At 55.2% G+C, this 18,623-nt stretch overlaps 1 protein-coding gene across 2 annotated transcripts in view; it reads right to left on the bottom strand.

Annotated features, from left to right (window-relative positions):
• Positions 1–2,871: 2,871 nt before the first annotated feature.
• The window catches only part of ADCK3 (aarF domain containing kinase 3), a 40,340-nt gene continuing 24,588 nt past the window's right edge, over positions 2,872–18,623 (bottom strand). For both annotated transcript variants that reach the window (XM_011948967.1, XM_011948968.1), the window contains exons 5-15: positions 12,229–12,303; positions 8,262–8,384; positions 7,650–7,735; positions 7,378–7,518; positions 6,775–6,856; positions 6,554–6,647; positions 6,181–6,322; positions 5,760–5,867; positions 5,476–5,541; positions 5,079–5,165; positions 2,872–3,960 (exon numbers count right to left, since the gene is read on the bottom strand). In XM_011948967.1, coding sequence (XP_011804357.1) covers positions 3,676–3,960; positions 5,079–5,165; positions 5,476–5,541; positions 5,760–5,867; positions 6,181–6,322; positions 6,554–6,647; positions 6,775–6,856; positions 7,378–7,518; positions 7,650–7,735; positions 8,262–8,384; positions 12,229–12,303 — 1,289 coding nt within the window. In that variant the 3' untranslated portion in view covers positions 2,872–3,675. The remainder of the gene's footprint in view (positions 3,961–5,078; positions 5,166–5,475; positions 5,542–5,759; positions 5,868–6,180; positions 6,323–6,553; positions 6,648–6,774; positions 6,857–7,377; positions 7,519–7,649; positions 7,736–8,261; positions 8,385–12,228; positions 12,304–18,623) is intronic.

Here is an 18,623-nt window from a genome sequence, read left to right as displayed (position 1 = left end):
AAGTCTGAGGAATAGAGAAAGGTGCCACCTCTCCGCGTGTCACTTCTCTTCTTTCTGCTGGCTTCCCTCCTCATCCAGGCTGCTTCCTTACACCGTAAAAGGACATGGGGTTAGTTTGCCCCTGTGGTTTAATCTAGGACTTTCTTAATGTCTTCCTTAGCTCAGGTAAGAATGATGTTCAATTCTCCTGAAGCTTTCAACTCCCCTCTTCTGGCCAGAACTTCCCTGTTGCTGTTGCTTCAGTCCACAAGACCAAGCTCTGGCTACATGAGGTTTCGTAAGTGGCCCGGACAGTGTGAATGTGGGAGCAGTTTGATTTTGTGTCACTTAAACAAGACTGACTGTTACTGCTTTTCTGGAGTTAACAATGGTGCATCTAAGAACCTACAGGGAAGGTCCAGGGATGGCATTAAAGAAACTCCTGAACTGGTGGCAGCTAAATAGTTATTCAGAGAACACTTCCGGTTCCAATGGCCCTTGGAATTGACACTTGTGGCTGTTACTGTTATGTTGGTTTGCTATAATGTCAGCTGTGCAGTGCTTTAGAACAGGGCTTGGCAACCCTTTTCTGTCCAGGACGAGTTAAGAAATCCTTGTGCCTTTGTGGGCTGTATATATAGTTCGCTGCAGCCCCCCGGCTGTGGCATTTCGGTGCAAAACAGTCTTAGACAGCCTGCTACATACATGAACGAGAGTGGCTGTGCTCCAGTAAAACTTACAAAACTGCAAAAATGCAGCACGCTGGGCACCTCCCTACACAGGACACCATGCAGTTCCAGGGGAAGGTGACTCAAATCAACCTTGAAATCTCATGAAAACAAAATGACTTGCTTTTTTATTTGATAGTGTAGTATCATTCATTTTATAAATTTTTTAGGGTTTTTCCTGTTGTAATATTGTACAGTTTTGCATGGCCTGGCGTGATCATTTTTTGGTTAGAATATAATGCTGTAAACTATATATACAGCATTATATTCCTGTATATAGGAATATAGGAAAATGCAGTGGGCCAGATGTGGCCCTTGGACCCTCATAGTTTGCCAGCCCTTGATTTGGTCCCATTAGTGTAGACTGTAAGACCAGACTGCCTTGTTCCAAATTCTGGTTCTACCACTTAACCTCTGGGCCTCTTTTCTTCCTCTGTAAAAACACCCACTTGGAGTGTCAGGAGTTAATGTAGAAAAGCACTCAGAATCTAACTTCTAGCCTATGGCTCAGTGTTTTGTCCTTATGAGTAACCACTAAAGCCTACATTAACAAGTATTATTTTTGTTATGCAGTGTCCAGCCCTTCACTTAGATGTTAGGGATACGAAGACACAGACCCTGGGAAAATCAAGGCATGATTTGCCATGTTCTCAAGCCCCATGTCTCCGTGTGAATGGGTGAGCACGGGGAGTCATGCATCACAATACAGTAAAAATCAAAACAGGTACAAAATAAGTATGTGTGGCCAGCTTCAGAGCCAGCTTTGCTTGGGGATTAGAGTAATTTGCAATCCAGTGATCCCCACTGTCTTCACCAGGAAGGGCTCTAGTCCTCAGCTGGCTCTCAGACTTAGGACACACAAACCGTATTCCAATTTCCCTTAGAAAATTCCTCCTCTTGGCCGGGTGTGGTGGCTCACGCCTGTAATCCCAGCACTTTGGGAGGCTGAGGTGGGCAGATCACGAGGTCAGGAGATTGAGACCATCCTGGCTAACACGGTGAAACCCCATCTCTACTGAAAATACAAAAGATTAGCCGGGCGTGGTGTTGGGCGCCTGTAGTCCCAGCTACTCGGGAGGCTGAGGCAGGAGAATGGCGTGAACCAGGGAGGCGGAGCCTGCAGTGAGCCGAGATCGCACCACTGCACTCCAGCCTGGGCGACAAAGCAAGACTCCGCCTCAAAAAAAAAAAAAAAGACAATTCCTCCTCCCCCAGCAGTTAAGGTCGTGGTTCCTGGGGAAGCAAATGCTGGCTCTCTGTTCTCCTTTCCCTTCCCCCCCCCAACATGCTGCTGCTTGACTTAAGAGGAAGATGCCGTGAGAGCCCTGGCTGGGGCTGGCCTGGGTTCTGCCCCTGCTGTTTACTCTGCAGGGCGTTGGCTTCAGATCTGAGTGCCGCAGAGTTTGTTAAATAACAGCAAATACCCTTAAGAGAGCCACAAGAGTTCCAGCCAGGGATCTGCCAGTGGTGCTGGGCACCACTGCTAGCCGGGCAGCCTCACGGACACCACTCAGACCTCTCCATCCTGTCCTGAAGCCCACTGGGTCTGTTACTCAGCAATCCCAAATTTCATAAACTATGTTTTCTTTAAGAACCCTGAAAGCCTATACCTCTCAAAGCCTCTTTTGGGCCTCTGTGGTCTGCAGCTGCACTTTCAATGGCTCACAGGTCTGTAGGAAGGGCCCCAGCTCAGTGTCCAGTGTGTCCTGTTATCTAGGAATCAAGCTGGCCCCAGGAAAATCCACTTTGCAGGAAGTGGTCCTCAACCGCAGCTGATGTCTAGAGAGGAGACGTCTCACTGTGATGCAGACCGGCGTCAGCCCTGCTGGCAGGTGTCACTGTCCTCCCAGTTGCCACCACCACCGGGTACAGCTGCTTCAGCAGTGTGGTACAGCCCGCTGGGGGCTGGGGCAGTGACACTGCGGCTTCTCCTCCTGTTCTCTACCACTCCCACCACCCTTCTTACAGGGAACGGGGCTGAGCCTTCCAGGTTCGGGGCCAAGAGCCGCACGCTGAACCAGGCCCAAACCTTGCAAATGGGCTGTGACACTGAGCCTGCTCTGACCATCAGGTCAGGAAAAAACCACCAAGAGCTAGAAGATACGGGTTGTCATTCTCCAAAATACAGAACACACACACCAAATACAGAAGTACACGCGCTAAAGCACTTCCCACGAGCATTTTTATTAAATTGAAACAAGTTGATTCGGTAATTACAAGACTTGTACAAAAATTCACAGAACCTGTGAGGAGCCTTTGGCTGGAACTGGTGACACCTGTGCCTCTCCAGACCGAGGAAGGAAGTCCCACCCCACTTCCCAGCAGCAGCCAGCCTGTGTCTGGCATTCCCTGTTCTGCTGCTCCCACCCTCACCGTGGGGCAGCAGTTCTTCAGAAACATTCAGCTGTCAAAGATGAGAGCCAGCCCTACAGGCCTGGGCCTCACAGGCTTAAGGAGCACTTGTTGGCACTGTTAGATCAGCACCTCTCCCAGCTCCAGTCCATCGGCTGGAGAGGAAAAGGGCAGAAAACACAAATCTCACTCTAGAAACACATACACACACACACCTACTACACAGATAATGAAATCCCACAATTGTATCTGTTCATGTGTCTGGGTTTTGTACTGGAACAGAGGTTGGAAGGGAGTAAGGACTCTCCCTTCTGCTTAACATTCATGTCAGGAAAAAGAAAACAAAGTTGCCCTCTCATCTTCATCTACTTATTTGAGAGGACACTCGGAGGCAGACTGACCGAGCAGTGGCCTTCATCTTCATTCTTGCACTTCTCACCCTACAACCATTTAGCAACAGAAACCGTGGGAAACACTGGCTAGGGGGCTCCAGGCAGCCACCCCCTCTTACTGGGCAAAGGAGTTAAAAAGAGCATCACCGCCACCTCCCTACTGGTTTTTGGCCTGTCTGAAGGAGAGAGTTCCCTTGGAGCCGGCCTGGGCGTGGCCCGCAGCCCTACTGCTGGGCCTGCCTCCTGCGGTAGTTGCTGTAGGCCTCCTCGAACATGGCCTTGCAGGGGAAGCGGGCCTTCAGCTTGGAGCAGATGAGGAAGGAGCCCCCCATCTTCCTGTGCAGAGAGTAGGTCTCCTCGGGTGGGGGGACGAGACGGTGCCTCAGCATGACGGGAATCAGGTTGTGGATCTTCTCAGTGGTGCTCTGGGTGCCAAAATCAAAGGGCTCATCGGAGGCGAAGGCCTCCCCCAGGATGAGGATGGCATCCAAGTGGGCGTCTTCCATGACCTGGGGCAGGAGAGGAAGGGTAAATGGCGGCGAGACCAGAGCCCTCCACCAGCCTGGGTTCCTCCCACAGTGCCCGGAGCGCTGAGTTGTCACTCAAAACTCTGCTGTAAACTGGATTACGTCACGGTAATGGGCATAAACTCAAACCCACAGGGGCCGGGAACACGAGGGTAACATGAACTGGGCTGATGCAATACAAAAGGGAGTGGTGGGGCCTGTGGCAGAATGCAGAGGATGAGTCCCTCCTCGTGGCACTCATTCCAGGTTTTAACAAAACACTGTTCTGGCCAAAAAGAACAGAGTCCGTGGGCCTGAGCCGGCAGGGCCTCCCACCATGCGTGTCTGAGCCTGCCAGAGTCCACCCAAGACACATCCATTGGCCGTGTGTCTGCCCCACAGGAACTAGCAGCCTAAGGAACCTGCCACCAGCAGAGCGGGGGAGAAGAGCTGCCGCCAGGGACAGCCTGAGGTGGTCAGAGGGATGGGGGGCCAGGAATCGAGTCAGTGCGAGTGGCCATACGGAAGAGGTGGCAGAGAGCTGCCGCCCGCTGAGGGCTTACAGCTGAGACAAGGGAGGCTCAGAGATCCTGACAGGCCTCAGAAGGCACTCCTACCAGGCGGCAAACCCAAGGCTTGACCTGGATTTCTTTAACTCCTTCCCCACTGTCAAGCAGCTAGCGGAAAATGCCGCTTTGTGGGTGGCTTCAGGCGGCACCAGCACAGACGTTCGCCTTTATTTAAAAGGCTTCTGAGGTTTCTTCCGACTCTCCCCAGGGAGGCTTGATGAGGGGAGGGCTGGGGCTTCCCTTCCCACTTGCTCTGCACATTGGCTCAATCGAGCCCTGACCCCAAGCCGTAAGTGGGCGAGAGTGAGGGGCAGAAACAAGAGCTTCATGACAAGTCCCCTGAGCCCCCAACTCACTGGACCCCTCGGAAAATCTCATGCACAGCACGGCGGCATGGGCCGGGGCAGGCCCCAGCTTTCAGACCATGCCCAAGGAGGTCCAGGCTCTGGGGGCCCCTTGAGGGCAGCTGCCCCCTGTGCTTTCATCCATTCCTACACAGGGAGCTGGGCCCTGGGTCAGCGGGTCCTGGGGATCCCCCGCAACCCTGCTCACCTTAACCTCGTAGCCGGTGAGGAACTTCATCTCTATGGATTTCGCCCGCACAGTCTCCCTGTCCCTGTCGGCAGCAGCCCTGATGATCTGGGGAGAGGCACAGGAGAGGACCCATGGGCAGCATGGAAAGAAAAGCTCCCGACATCCCAGGGAGTCAAATGCCACACCCGGGCCCATCCTACCCTCATCCTCTCCCTGCACAAGGTCCCCGGCCAGTGCGGTGACACGCCTGGCAGCTGTCAGCCTAACTGCCTGCTGTCACCAGACCTGAGGGGCAGGCAGCGCAGTTGGGGACACAAGGGCAGGAACCCAGTCATTCTCCCCGCCCCGAGTGCCCCAGCATCCTGTCCCAGCCTCAGAAAAACATGGACCAAGGCCAGGGCCCGTCTCCCGTTACCTGAATGTAGAGGTCAGTGAAGGATCTGTCATATTCCCGCGTTGCCCCAAAATCCAAAAGAGCCACCTGGGGACAGAGACACCAGGAGAAGTTTGGCCCTGTTGCTCCATGGTGCAGGTGTGGGGCCAGGAAGGGGGTGCAACAAAGGGTGGTGAGGATCCCCACTCCCAGAGCCCTGAGCTCTCTGCTGACTTTCCCAGGCCAAGGGGCAGGCCAGGGCCTCACGTGCCCCATTCAGAGAAGGTCTCAGGCCTGGCTGCGGGTGCCCCCACCCTGGGGCTCACCTTGTGCTGCTGCGGGTCATAGAAGAAGTTGGACCAGTTGGGGTCTGTTTGCATGAAGTGGAACTCGAACAGCTCCCTCAGGCACAGAACCAGGATGTTGTAGCAGATCTGTGGACAGCGCGGAGGGCCTGCATCAGGCGGCACCACGCTGCCTGGTGCCCTGGGTGACTGGGGCCAGAGAAGCCCCTGCCTTCTGTTTTACCCACCATACCCTGCAGGACTGTTTGATTCTCAGTGTCCCTTGGGCCAGGGAAGGCAGCAGCTCCCCTGTGTCCCCCTAAATCCCACTGGTGCTACTTCAACGCCACTCACCCCCAGGGAGCACCTCAGGGCTCCAAGTCCCCGGCTAACACCATTAGGTCACCAAACAGCCACACAGCAGGGCCACCCCGGCCCCACCTGTCCGCTGGCACAGACGCACCTCGTTCCGAATCTCCTGGCTGAGCCCTTCGGCCTGGTCCAGGGGGAAGCCAGACACAAGCTCTGTGGTCAGCACGTGCGGGCTGCAGAGCTCATCCACGATCTCAGGCACGCAGAAGAACGGGTGGCCCTTCAGCAGGTCCCTGGGTAGGGGCAGGAGGTCACGCCCTAGCCACAGGCCCTCCACATCGCCCCTCACGCACACCCCACCAGGCAGAGGGCCCTCCTTCACCCCAGGCAGGATGTGGCCTCGGCCCAGGCTGCAACCCCAGCCCTCTGCCCCTCGGAGCCGGAGAGGCCTTCACCAGCTGCTGAACGTGGTCCCTTCTGCCTCCCTGGTGGAAACACGCAAGGGGCCCGGCCAGGGGCCACACCTGAACTTGCGGGCACAGGCGGCCTCCCGCTGGTAGTCACACTCCAGGGCCAGCTCCCGCCTCAGCACGTCGATCAGGTGCTCGGGGAACAGGCCTGGGCCGGAGAGGAGGGCATCAGCGAGGAAGGGGGCTCTGCAGGGAGGCCCCCCTCTGGTCCCCAGAACCTGACGCAGATGCCTGCCACCCCCTCCTGCCCTTGACCCAACCACCTAGCCTCAGACCTTCTGGAAGCATGTTGCTCATGTTCAGCACGGCCATGAGGTTGTTGACATCGCTGTTGATGCTCTGGGCCACACCAGGGTACTGCGGAGTATTGGCAGAGCAGGGGAGTTAGCCCAGGGAGATGGGCGGGCCCTGCCTGGGGCACTCCCCTAACCCCCACTGGCTTCCCAGCTGTGTCCTGGCCCCAGCCCACACCCTGAAGAACCAGAGCTAAGACCCAGCCATGCTGCTGTAACCCCTGAACCCCATCACAGCCTTGTCGTCCACCTTCTACTCCTGCCTCACCTCACCCCCCGGGAACATCTCAGGGCCACCCTCCCACCAGCTCTGGCCCCAAAAGGCAATCAATTGTCCCCTGTCCCTGCACGACCCAAACCAAGCTTGCTGGGAGCCCCTCTGTGCCCCCAAAGCCACTCATTTAGCAAATACTTCCCAAGCTTCTGGTGCCAACCAGGCACTGGGGCCAGAGGACACCACATATGGCCCTACCAGGAGAGAGAGTGCCCTGTGGGACATGGGGTGCAGAGGCACTCATGAGCCAGGCCCCAGCTCTGCCCCCTGCAGCCCCCACGGGGACAGGCACTGCGCACCAGGCTGCCTACCTGGATCTTCATGGCCACCTCGCGGCCGCCCTTCATGCGGGCCAAGTGCACCTGTCCGATGGACGCAGCAGCGAAGGGCCGCTCCTCGAAGTACTCCAGCTTGTCCCGCCAGTTGGGGCCCAGGTCGTTGTTGAGAGTTTTCTGGAGGGCAGGACCAGGGAGGGGCTCTGAGCACAATCCTGCCTGGGCCACCTGGAGAAGCCCCAAGTCTGTCTCCTCCACCCAGTGGGGGCCGAGGACCCAGAGGGCAGGCAGAGTCCCTGGCTCCTCACCATCATCTGCTTCAGTGGCATGAAGTCCGCGCTCTGCCGCACCCGCTCGAAGATCTTAGCCAGGTGGGGGTTGATGAAGGCATCATCTGGAAGGCAGGAGAGTGACACAGGGACAACCTGGGGATGAAAGTGCTCGCCCAGGAGCTGGGCGGGCACACTTCTGGGACACCCTGGCCACCACACACTCCCCACCAGGAGCACAGGTGAGGCCAGAAAGACAGGAGCCCTTGCAACAAACGCCCTCGGCCACTCAGTGTCCCCAGAGCCCCAGCCTCAGCCCAGCGACCTGAGAAGGTGGGCTTTTTACATGCAACATGCAAAGTTTTTCATAATTACAAAAGAAATTTGGAAAATAAAATACAGTAAAGTGTTGAAATGACCTGTGTTCTGACCGCCTCTAGAGAGCAATTTTTCCTCTCTGCTCTTTTTCCCATGTTTCTTTGGACCCAGAGCCACTCACCTGGAGACCAGGCCTATTATCCTCTAAGATCTCTCCTCAGCCTGCCCACATCTTACCCACTGAGCTTTGGTGGGCTACTGCTCCCGGCCCTGGAAGTTGACCCCCACAGCAGCCCACGCAGTCCCAGCGCAGCAGCCCCCGAGCCCACTCACCCTGGATGCTCAGCATCTGGCCCAGCTTGAGCGCCGCACCACGCACCTTGCAGAGCGTGCGCACGATACGCTCTGCATTGGCCTCAGACAGGAAAGGACTGGAATCCAGCACAGCCTTCTTCCCTGTGGGCAGGCAAGAGGGGTCACCATGACACTCGGGGGGGTCTGGGAGTAGGATGGCAAATCCAGCCTGACACAGACGGCGGCTCAATGTCTTTCCACCCAGGCATCCATAAAACCAGCAACACAACTAACTACTGTTCCATGTCCACCTCCCCAAGCCTGTGTGAGCTGCATCCCCAGGCCCGACACCAGCGCCTCCCAATACACACACACAGGCATGCACACGTACATATGTGCACACACACACATGCACACACACACACACAGGGCCTCTCCCTTCTATATGGGTACCTGGTGGGCCGTGGCAGGGCCATGGTGCTGCCTGTGGCTGGAAGGGGCATGGGAGGGGAGACCCCAGGTGAGGAGGTGCCAAGCCTTTGCCCTGCGCACCCCCACCCAGGGCACTGCACAAAGGTCCGCTGCACCTGTGGGGTCGGTGTGCATTTGCACATGGGGCCAAGTGGCTGCAGCCAGAGGCCTGTCCTCAAGGGAAGGGCGCTCAGGCCAAGGGCAGCACAGCCCAGGGGTGCCCATCTCTCCCCTTCACCCACAGAGGTCCCCTGCAGCTCAGTGCAGCCAGCTGGACAGTCATGAGCATGCAGTGACCCCAACGGTGCAGGTGGCCTTTTTCCAGTCCACCAGTGGGAGGGCTGAGGGCCGTGACTCAGGAGCGGCAGAAGACCGGCTAAGTCAGCTGCCAGCAGCCGTGTGGCCCAAGGCGGCTGAGCCCCCTCTAGCTTCCGTGCCCTCCTGGGCCATCAGCTCAGTGCTGCCTAAACAGGGAGGTGCCCCTGTCCAGAGGCACAGAGAGGCCTGAGCAGAGATCTGGTGCTCCGTGTCCTTCCACCTTCCCTAAGCTCTTCAGCACCCCTCTTCGCCAGGTCTCCAGCCCTTGTGACATTCGCATCTTCTCCTGCCTTCTGTCCTGTGAATCTAGTTAGATCTCAAGCCCCAAGAGGTCGCAGTGCAGCTTCCTCCCCTCTGGCCCCCACAGCACCCAGCACTTGCCTCAGTTCCAATCACTTCAGGCCTGGCATGGCACTCGGGTGGCACACGGAGCCAGGTACCCAGCAGGGGAAGAGAGAGGTGACCGTGCCACTGCCCTCTGCCCCGGAGCCGGGTGCAGCCTGGCCCCTGAGAAACCAGGGTGGGGCAGGCTGCCCTGAGAACGGAGGCCCTGCAGTCCGGAAGAGGAGCCTCAGAGAAGACCCGCATCTGCCCACATGTGCAGGTAGCCACATGGAAAGGGGCCAGGCTCACTCCAGGCTCCCAGACAGCAGGAAGGGCCCTGGGAAGGTGGGAGACCTAACGACTCTGGGGGAAGAGGCTGAGCTGCCCTGGGAGGCTGAGCTATGACCCATGGGCAGAGCCAGTCCAAGAGGGCTGGGCCCAGAAGGGTCCCTGGGCCAACCCCCTTGCCTTAGGCAGCAGCAGATGCCAGCGCCAAAGGCAAGGCAGTCAATGTCCCCTCTGCCCCCAGCCCTGTGGTACTTGCAGGCTGGGGGCTTGGGCCTGGGTCCCTGGGGAGGGCGGGCAGAGAGGAACCTTTAGGAGAGGCCACTGCCCCAGGTCAGAGGAGGGACGGTCCATCTCCTCACCACACACAGAGCAGGCCTCGGCTGGCGGCAGCTCTCCTGACAGATGCAGACAGGGCCTGGCCCAGGCGGGGCTTTCCCAGGTAGCCCGTCGGCAAAACTGGTCAGCGCCACAGGCCGGAGGCATGTCCCCTGCCCGGGCAGGGCTGGCTGTGAGAATGACTTAGCAAATGGGGACGGGTCCAGGGCTACGGCGGCGTGCCCCCGGCTCAGGAAAGGTCCTTCCAGGGCAGAGCTCAGCCAGGGTGGCAGGCGTCCTCCAGGCTAGAGGGTGCCAGGGCCTGGTCAGGAAGCTGGAGCACAGTTTGGGGCTGCTCAGGGCCACCGTACTCCAGCCTAAGCCTCGGGTCCCACTCTCAGGGCTACTGATGCCTGGGCCCCTTAACCCCCAGCCTGGGGTCACCACTGTCCCTGACAAAGAACACCAACTGTAACTGTGGAGCCAGCCTGGCCTCTTCTCTGCTTGGATGAGGTAGTCTGGAGAACAGCCAGCTTTGGAGAGGACCGTAGGGGACAGTGGGGGAAGGCTGGCTTCTCCTTCCAGAGAAATCCAGGCTTCATTTCCCCGAGGGTTTCAGCACTAACGCTAAAAATACCCTTGCTAAGCCCTCCGTCCTCAGCTCCTTCCAAGGACACGCATGCCGCCCGTGCCCCAGGACTCAGTCAGGGCCTGTGCGAGGGACTAGTGCCCTCGTCCCAGAAGGCAGCATTGGTGGGTGAAGGGTGGATGTCCAGGGACTGGCAGGGCCCCCAACGGAGGCTAGCCCAGGCTGGCAGACAGGGCTGTGAGGACCGCAGTGTGGCCAGTCACTGGGTGTCTCTGGGGGTCCCCATAGGTGGGGGTGGAAGGGCGTGATACCAGAATGAGCTGACATTCCCTGAATGGGCCGGGGCCAGGGGACTTGGCCCAGAACTCCAAATGTTAGGAAAATCCAAATTTTAGGAAAATCCACCAAGCAGATGGCTCCCTTGGCACTGCTCTCCACACCCCAGGCCCCACTAACAGGAAAGCCCCTGCTGGGCTGACCTCGCACCCACCTGGCCCGCCCCCCATGCCTGAAGAGGCCTGAGGAGGCGCCCAGCCTGGTGCTCACAGGCAGAAGGCGGCAGAAGCTCAGTGTGCCCCACTCCTCATCACAGCGGCACGAACCCCCAAAGCCTCAGTGAGGTCCGTCCGCAGAACCTCTCCAGAGTCCAGCCACAGCGAGCCACAACCTCAGTGGGATGAGTGTCCTGACCTGACCACCTGCCTGACCCTGGCTGTGACCTTCACTTCAGAGATGAGGTGCCTCTGCAGAGGCTACAGCCTCCCCAGGTTACTGGGCTGGTGAGGAGCAGCCTTCAGGATCTGCCTGCACACCTCCCCTGCCCCCAGCCACACCTGACCCGGCCAGACCAGCAGGCCACAGGGACTCCCAGAGAGTAGGGCAGCAGCAAAAGATGGGTTTACAAGGAGGTGTGCGGGTGTGTGGAGGGTGTGTAAGAAGGTGTGTGGAGGGTAAGGAGGTGTGCGGGTGTGAGGTGGGTGTGTAAGGTGTGTGGGTGACAGGTGGGTGTGTGGAGAGTAAGGAGGTGTGTGGGTGAGAGGTGGGTGTGTAGTGTGTAAGGAGGTATGTGTGCAGAGGGTGTGTAAGGTGTGCAGGTGTGAGGTGGGTGTGTGGAGGGTGTCCGATTGGTGTGTGGAAGGTGTGAGGTGGATGTGCGGAGAGTAAGGAGGTGTGCGGGTGTGTGGAGGATAAGGAGGTGTGCAGATGTGTGGTGGGGGTGCAGAGGGTAAGGATGTGTGCAGGTGTGCAGTGTGTGGAGGGTGTGTAAGGAGGTGTACAGGTAGGTGGGTGTGTGGAGGATGCAAGGAGGTGGGCTGGTGTGTGGAGGGTAAGGAAGTGTGCGGGTGTTCAGTGGGCGTGGAGGGTATGTAAACAGGTGTGCGGGTGTTTGGTGGGTGTGCAGGGGGTGTGTAAGGAGGTGTCTGGGTGTGCAGGTGTGTGGGTGTGCATGCAGCCAAAAGGAAGGGGCTAAATGGCCACTTTGGGCCAGGAGGAGGAAGGGCCTCCAGCCTCACCCCCTCTAAAGCAAGTCAATCCATCTGTATGAACAACCTCATCACCCCAGGGACGCCACTTACGTGGAACCCCATGCAAATGCGGCCCAGCTGGCTGACACTCCCAGAGCAAAGGCGGGGCTGGGGGCTGACAGGTTCAACCCTCCCAGGGCCCACCCTGCCCCTCTCACTGAAGGGTCCAGCTCACCTGAGGGGTCCTCGGAGCGCAGGCTCTTCTTGGCGACCTCTGCCAGTGCCCCAAAGCCAAGACCCACTGCCAGACCTGCAAGGAGGTGGGGGCGGGCACTCAGTGCTCATGCAGGGCTGGGGCCACCCACCCACCCACAAGGCCTGGGGCGGCACCACACAGACACCGCTTGCACCAGGGGCCCTCGCTGCCACGCCAGCATTTTGAACAGGTGGGAGATGCCACCTGTTGTTTTAAGAGAACATTTGGCTCGAAGTAGGTGTTTCCAGTGAAAAAGATTCAGGAATACCCCACCCCACACCATCACCTTTGATAATCCACAGGCTCACAGGCACACGGACACCCCAAATAATGTCAGCTGAGAAGCACTTGGAAAGGACCCAGCACAAATGGGAAGACAGACCAGGGATGGTCCGCAGACTAAGGTCACAAACCACACAGGGCACCCTGAGAACACAACCACCCCCTTCAGGTCTGAAGAACCTCCAATCACCCAGACTTCCCTAATTCACTGGAACAGGAAAGGTGCTGCCACAGGCATCCAAAGCACTTGGTGGTGAGAGAGAGAACGCTTTCGGCTCTCCCTAATCCAAGCCAGGGGGACACGGGGCTCAGGTGGAGCCCTCGCTGGGGAATGGAAGGCCCTCTCGCCCACCCTGCCCTTTCTGCGGGGCTGGCAAACACTGACATCTGAGGACCGTGGGGTGCAAGGCCTTCCCTTTATCCTCTTTCACAATCTTCCGAATCAAGGCCCACTAACACCTCATTTATCCAAAAATCAGTCAATGAATGATCCCAGCTGCTCAAGAAAGCCACCCCCCACCCCTGCCCAGGAGCCCAGAAGGTGCCACTAATGCCACACCTCACCCAGGGCCAGTATTCTCTTCCTTTATACCCAGCTCTAGCTGGCTTTCCAAGGTAGGCAAGGGTGAGCAGAGAGAGGGTGAAGAGCACCTGGCTGGGCACGGTGACCACGGCTGGCAGGGCTGAGACCAGAGTGGCCGCGCAATGAGCCGGCCTTGGAGAGCCCCGAAGCCCCACACGCGGGCAACATCGCAGCCCCGCAGCCCCACCACCCGGCAGCCAGGCAACATCGCAGCAGGGGTTGTTGGGGGAGTGGGCTCACGCCAAGACGCTCTGTTTAAGGTACAAGGAAGCGCATCTGCTTCCATGTGTCCAAATTCTCTACACTGATTATGCATGACTTTTATGAAAAATACAGAACTTGTTGAAAATTTAATGAAAAGTAAATTTTAAAAATAAAAAGAAGATAACTCAATTTTTAAAAAAATGTTTTTGCAATACATTTTTACCCACACCTGGGCAACAGTGCACCCTCCATGTCCCCAGATGTCTGGGAAGCCCCTGCCTCACAGGCTGTCGCGAGGGCATGAGTAGAGCACTCGCCAGGCCAGGCACACGCAAAGGCCACACAAGTGGCTGCTGTTGTTCCAGTGACTCTGTTCAAAAAGGCTGGACCAGCGCAGAACAAAAGAAATAGAAGGCAAGCCACACATATGATTGTAACTTTTCTAGCAGCCACATTGAAAAAGGCAAGAAGAAACATGCAAAATGAATTCTAATAGTATAATTTACTTAATATACCCAAAATGTTATCATTTCAACAAGTAATCAAAATAAATATCAGAGATATTTTACACTTGTGTGTGTGCACGAAGTCTGTAAACGCCACGTATGTTTTATACTCAGCACATCCCACTGTGGACCAGCCGCATTTCTAAGGCCCCGTGTGGCTGGCGGCTCCATAATGGGCAGCATGGGGCAGGATAAGCCGAGCCTACGGGCCCTCAGGAGTGATGACACACATGATACAGATGTCTGCTGTGCTGGGCCAGGGATGCCTGGCAGGTACATCAGCTGTTTCTCTCACTGTGGGAAGCCCTGGGCTCAGCTGGGAGCCAGAGTCCCCGCTTAAACATTAACTCCCTGATGCCTGCCCACCTCTGCCCCGCCAGCACTCCAGCATACGATCTGACTTAGCAAAATAAACGAAGACCGGCAACACTAGCCTGCGCACTGCAGTGACCTTCACCAATGTCTCTCTGTGTCTGGATTCTTCTCTGCCTGAAGCAAGTCCAGAGGCAAGCCCACAAGAGAGGCAGGTGGCTCCACAGGTTACCAGAGATGCCACAGCTGTAGGGTGGGCCACATTAAGCTCCTCCTTCTGCAGGCAGAGGTGTGTCCCCCTCACCACCCTCCATCAGGACCCCCCTCAAACTGTTCTCTGGCCACTTTTGGGTTCACAGCTCTCCACTGGCATGGACCTGTTATTAAACAAATGACCAAAAGAACATTCCACAGAGGAGGCCTCAGGTCCCACACGTCCCTCAGGACCGACCAGCCCGGTGCCAGGCCAAGGCACTGCCCACTGATGGACAGAAAGGCTCCATCGGCAGGCTCCCCAGGAGGCAGAAACCAGTCCAGCTGGCCGGCAACCCTGACCTTGGCCTCACGAGCTCCTGCACCAGTGAATCCAGAAAAAACTGATGCCCTTCCGCCCCAGGCTCAGCGCATTGCTCGGGATCCCAGGCCAGCCTCTGCCCTCCACCAGAACCAGCCAGCACTGGAGGCATCCAGAAGATAAGCACCTCAGCCGAGACTGCCCGGGTCCTTGTGGGACTCCACTCAGCACCCCCACAGCCCTCAGGACACCTAACACCTCTCCCTGCTCAGATCCACATTCTAAGAGCACCCCCACCTCCGGCTTGGCCCACGTGGCCAACAAGGGAGTCCTGGAGGACAACCGGCCCCAGCACAAGCTCCAGGCTCTAAAGCCACTGTCAGCAGCCTCGCTTCCCTCCTGGCCTGTTCCAGGAAAGCTTCTGACATGTTTCTCACAGAGAGAAGTTATGCAGTAAAAGAATGATGGGGGAGGGAGGGGCAGGCTCTCCCCCAGGCAGGAACACAGGCTGCTCCTATGACTTCTGAAGCCCAGTCCCTCACAAGGCCCCATCCTTCCAAAAGTCCTTCTGGGAGGTCATCAGAGCCAAACAGGGCCTTCCCGTGAGCAGTCACTCGGCTTCTGACCAGATGGACACCAGGAGGTTAAAAAATGCCAAACATCAAACACCTTCCAACAAACAGGGCCCTTCCTAGCAGGCTGGGTGAAAAGTGCTTAAGGACAGGGGTGAGTAAGTAAAGTTCCTTGGAGCTTTGGCTTTACCTGCCAGAAACTAGGCCTGTTTACAGAGAAGGGCTCGGGGGAATTTCTCTACCAGCAAGGGGTAAAGATACAGCTAAGGATAAACAGCAGCAAATTACAAACCAGGCGCTGCACTAAGCCCAGCTTTTACGAAGGCATCCAACAACCCTCGTCTGACAGACAAGAATTTCTGTGGGGACACTGAAAATGCAGCGGCCCAGGAGGCTTCCCTTCACTTCAAGGTGTTCCTGAATCCCCAGTGATTCAGTCTTTCTCTATCACCACCTGGTATCCTCCAGCTGCCCCCAGCCTCAAGGGAGGACAGGGAGCCTGGGGGGAGCTGCAGCCCACAGCACGGGAGGAAGGCGCACCGGAAGGCGAGAGGAGTTCCTAGCAGCTGCTCTCACAGGCTCTCAGGATCTGTCTCTCTGTTCCCAGAACTGGACTGGTAGGGGAGGGGAAGCCCTACCACCCTTCTGGGGCCTAATTACAGAGCCTGGCCAGGCTCAGACTTCCACACGCACCACAGAGGCCTGGGCTCTAGTCCCAGGGATGTCACAAGTAACCATACAGCCCTGGGCCATATGCTTCTTCTTGGCTCAGCTTCCTCATCTGTAACAGGAGAGTAAGAACCATCCTCATCTCCAACACAGAGCTCCTGAAACACACAGAAAAGCCCCTTTTCAAGAAGGCTCCTGAGAAGGAAGAAACACACTCCCACGCCCCTGCCAAGGGTGCAAAACTCTTGGATCTAGAGCGCATCTATCTTGCTGCAAAGTGGACCCAGAAGAGCACTGGCACTGCAGGAAGCATGGCGTGTGCCCTCAGCAAATCATGCTGGCGTCATTGCCTGCCACTCATCGCTGGCCTTGTATGCAGCCCTGTCAACAAGGGGGCATCATGCCAGCAGGTGAGAGCAAACAGTGCTGCTGCAGGGGGTCCTGAGGTCCCAGCCAAAGGGTCCAACAGCATCGCTGCTGTGGGATGGTTCTCAAGGCCATGGCAAGCTACAGCCAGGTCTTGAATGGTGTCCAGAAACCAAGTGATATCGTGAGTCTTTCACAAAACTAAGTCATTCCATTTATTATCCTCTATCTTGAAGCATGTCCTTTATACTTTTGCACTGTTAAAACGTCCTTTTGAAAAGATAAAGTGATGGTATAAAATGGTGCTGCTTTGTTTTAAATGTCCTTACATGCAAAATTTAAAAAATATCCACCCCAAGCCCGTTCACCCAATGTTTGTTTTAAATTTTATCACTGAGATGAGGGACACAAAAGTTTGGGGGGATGGGGCATAATGGTACCAGAGAGAGCTTTGCTGCTGGTGTATTAACAGTATCCAAAGTGTACTGGCATCTTTGGGAAATTAAGCAACAAGAGCCAACAGCCTAAGCAATGCCTGTTTTCTAGCATAAGAGAGTTACCTTACCTCTTAGGAAACTCAATGGAGTCTCATAAACTATATTTAAAAGCAAAGTATTTTTCTGGGAGTAAGGGACACCCTAACCTTTTACCTTTTAAAAATAATAGGATACCCAAGGTCCATTCCCTTTACTCTTCATTCCTGGCCCACTGACATGCTTTTTCTCATATGAGCATCTCCTTGTTTTCGCAGGTCAAATTTCAAAATCCTTTCTACACAGAATCAAATAGTATCATTGCTTCCTATTTCTTTACTTTTTGTTTCCTGTCTTCCTCTCTTCCCTTCTCCTCTCTCCTCTCTCCCCTTCTGCCTTAATGACGTGGATTGAAAGTCCCTGTGTGAAGGCCTCAGGAACCACCACAGTGCTACGCACAAAGCAGCGCTCAACTCCTTCGGGCAAGTCTTCTCTACTGTCTCCTCTATCCATTAAAGTCTCATTCCTGTAGGTGTCCAGTTCCCAATGTATAGGTACAGACGAGATAAGTCATCTCCTCTGAACCTGCAAGACTGCAGGATAAATGGAAACAGGGATAGAAAATACAGAAAAAAGCAAAGGAGACAGAGGAGGAAGATCTAACATATGTGTTATTGGAGTCCCAGAAAGAGAGGAGATATGATAGAATAGTACAGAAGCAATATTTGAAGAAATGATGAAAATTTTCCAAAACTGACGGAAGCCACAGTTCAAGATGTTCTGTAAACCCCAAGCAGAATAAATACAAAGCAAACCACACTCAAGCATGTCACAATCAAACTGCTAGAGAACAAAAACAAAAGGGAAATGGTAAAAGTAGCCAGAGAAAAGAAATAAGCCATAACTTTCAAAGGAGCAGCAATAAAACTCATAGCCACATTTTCAAAAAAACAAAGTAAGAAAACAATAGAGGAATATTATTAAAGTGATCAAAGGAAACATCGAATATACTACCCAGCAAAAATATTTTCAACATCAAATATGCTACCCAACAAAAATACCTTCAAAAAACAAAGTACGATGATATTTTCTTTTTCTTTGTTTTGAGACGGAGCTGTCGCCCAGGTTGGAGTGCAGGGGCGCCATCTTGGCTCACTGCAACTTCCACCTCCCCAGTTCAAGCAATTCTCCTGCCTCAGCCTCCCAAGTAGCTGGGATTACAGGTGCCCAACACCATGCCTGGCTAACTTTTTGTACTTTTAGTAGAGATGGGGTTTCACTGTGTAGCCAGGATCATCTTGATCTCTTGACCTCATGATCCACCTGCCCTGGCCTCTCAAAGTGCTGGAATTACAGGCTTGAGCCACCATGCCCAGCTATAATGACATTTTCAAAAAAATAAAAACTAGGCTGGGCACAGTGGTTCATGCCTATAATTCCAGCACTTTGGGATGCAGAGGCAGGTAGATCACCTGAGGTCAGGCGTTCGAGATCAGCGTGGGCAACATGGCAAAATCCCGTCTCTGCTAAAAATACAAAAATTAGCTGGGTGTGGTGGCATGCACCTGTAATCCCAGCTACTCGGGAGGCTGAGGCAGGAGAATCGCTTGAACCCGGGAGGTGGAGGTTTCAGTGAGCCGAGATCGTGCCATTGCACTCCAGCCTGGGTGACAACAGCAAAACTTCATCTCAAAAAATAAATAAATAAATAATAAAATAATTCATGATTAACAGACTACATTATAAGAGAGAAGAAAGTTCCTCAGAGAAAAAGAAAATTATACCAAATAAAATTATGAAAATGCAGGAAGAAAGAAACACAAAAAGGGCAAATGTGTGGGTAAATCTAAATTCATATGGGCTATACAAATAATATCTTGTGGTGTTTAATAT

The sequence above is a fragment of the Colobus angolensis genome, unplaced genomic scaffold (genome assembly GCF_000951035.1).
Source record: "Colobus angolensis palliatus isolate OR3802 unplaced genomic scaffold, Cang.pa_1.0 Scaffold288, whole genome shotgun sequence".
NCBI classification, from domain to species: Eukaryota; Metazoa; Chordata; class Mammalia; order Primates; family Cercopithecidae; genus Colobus; species Colobus angolensis.
This window is presented reverse-complemented; position numbering and strand designations above follow the sequence as displayed.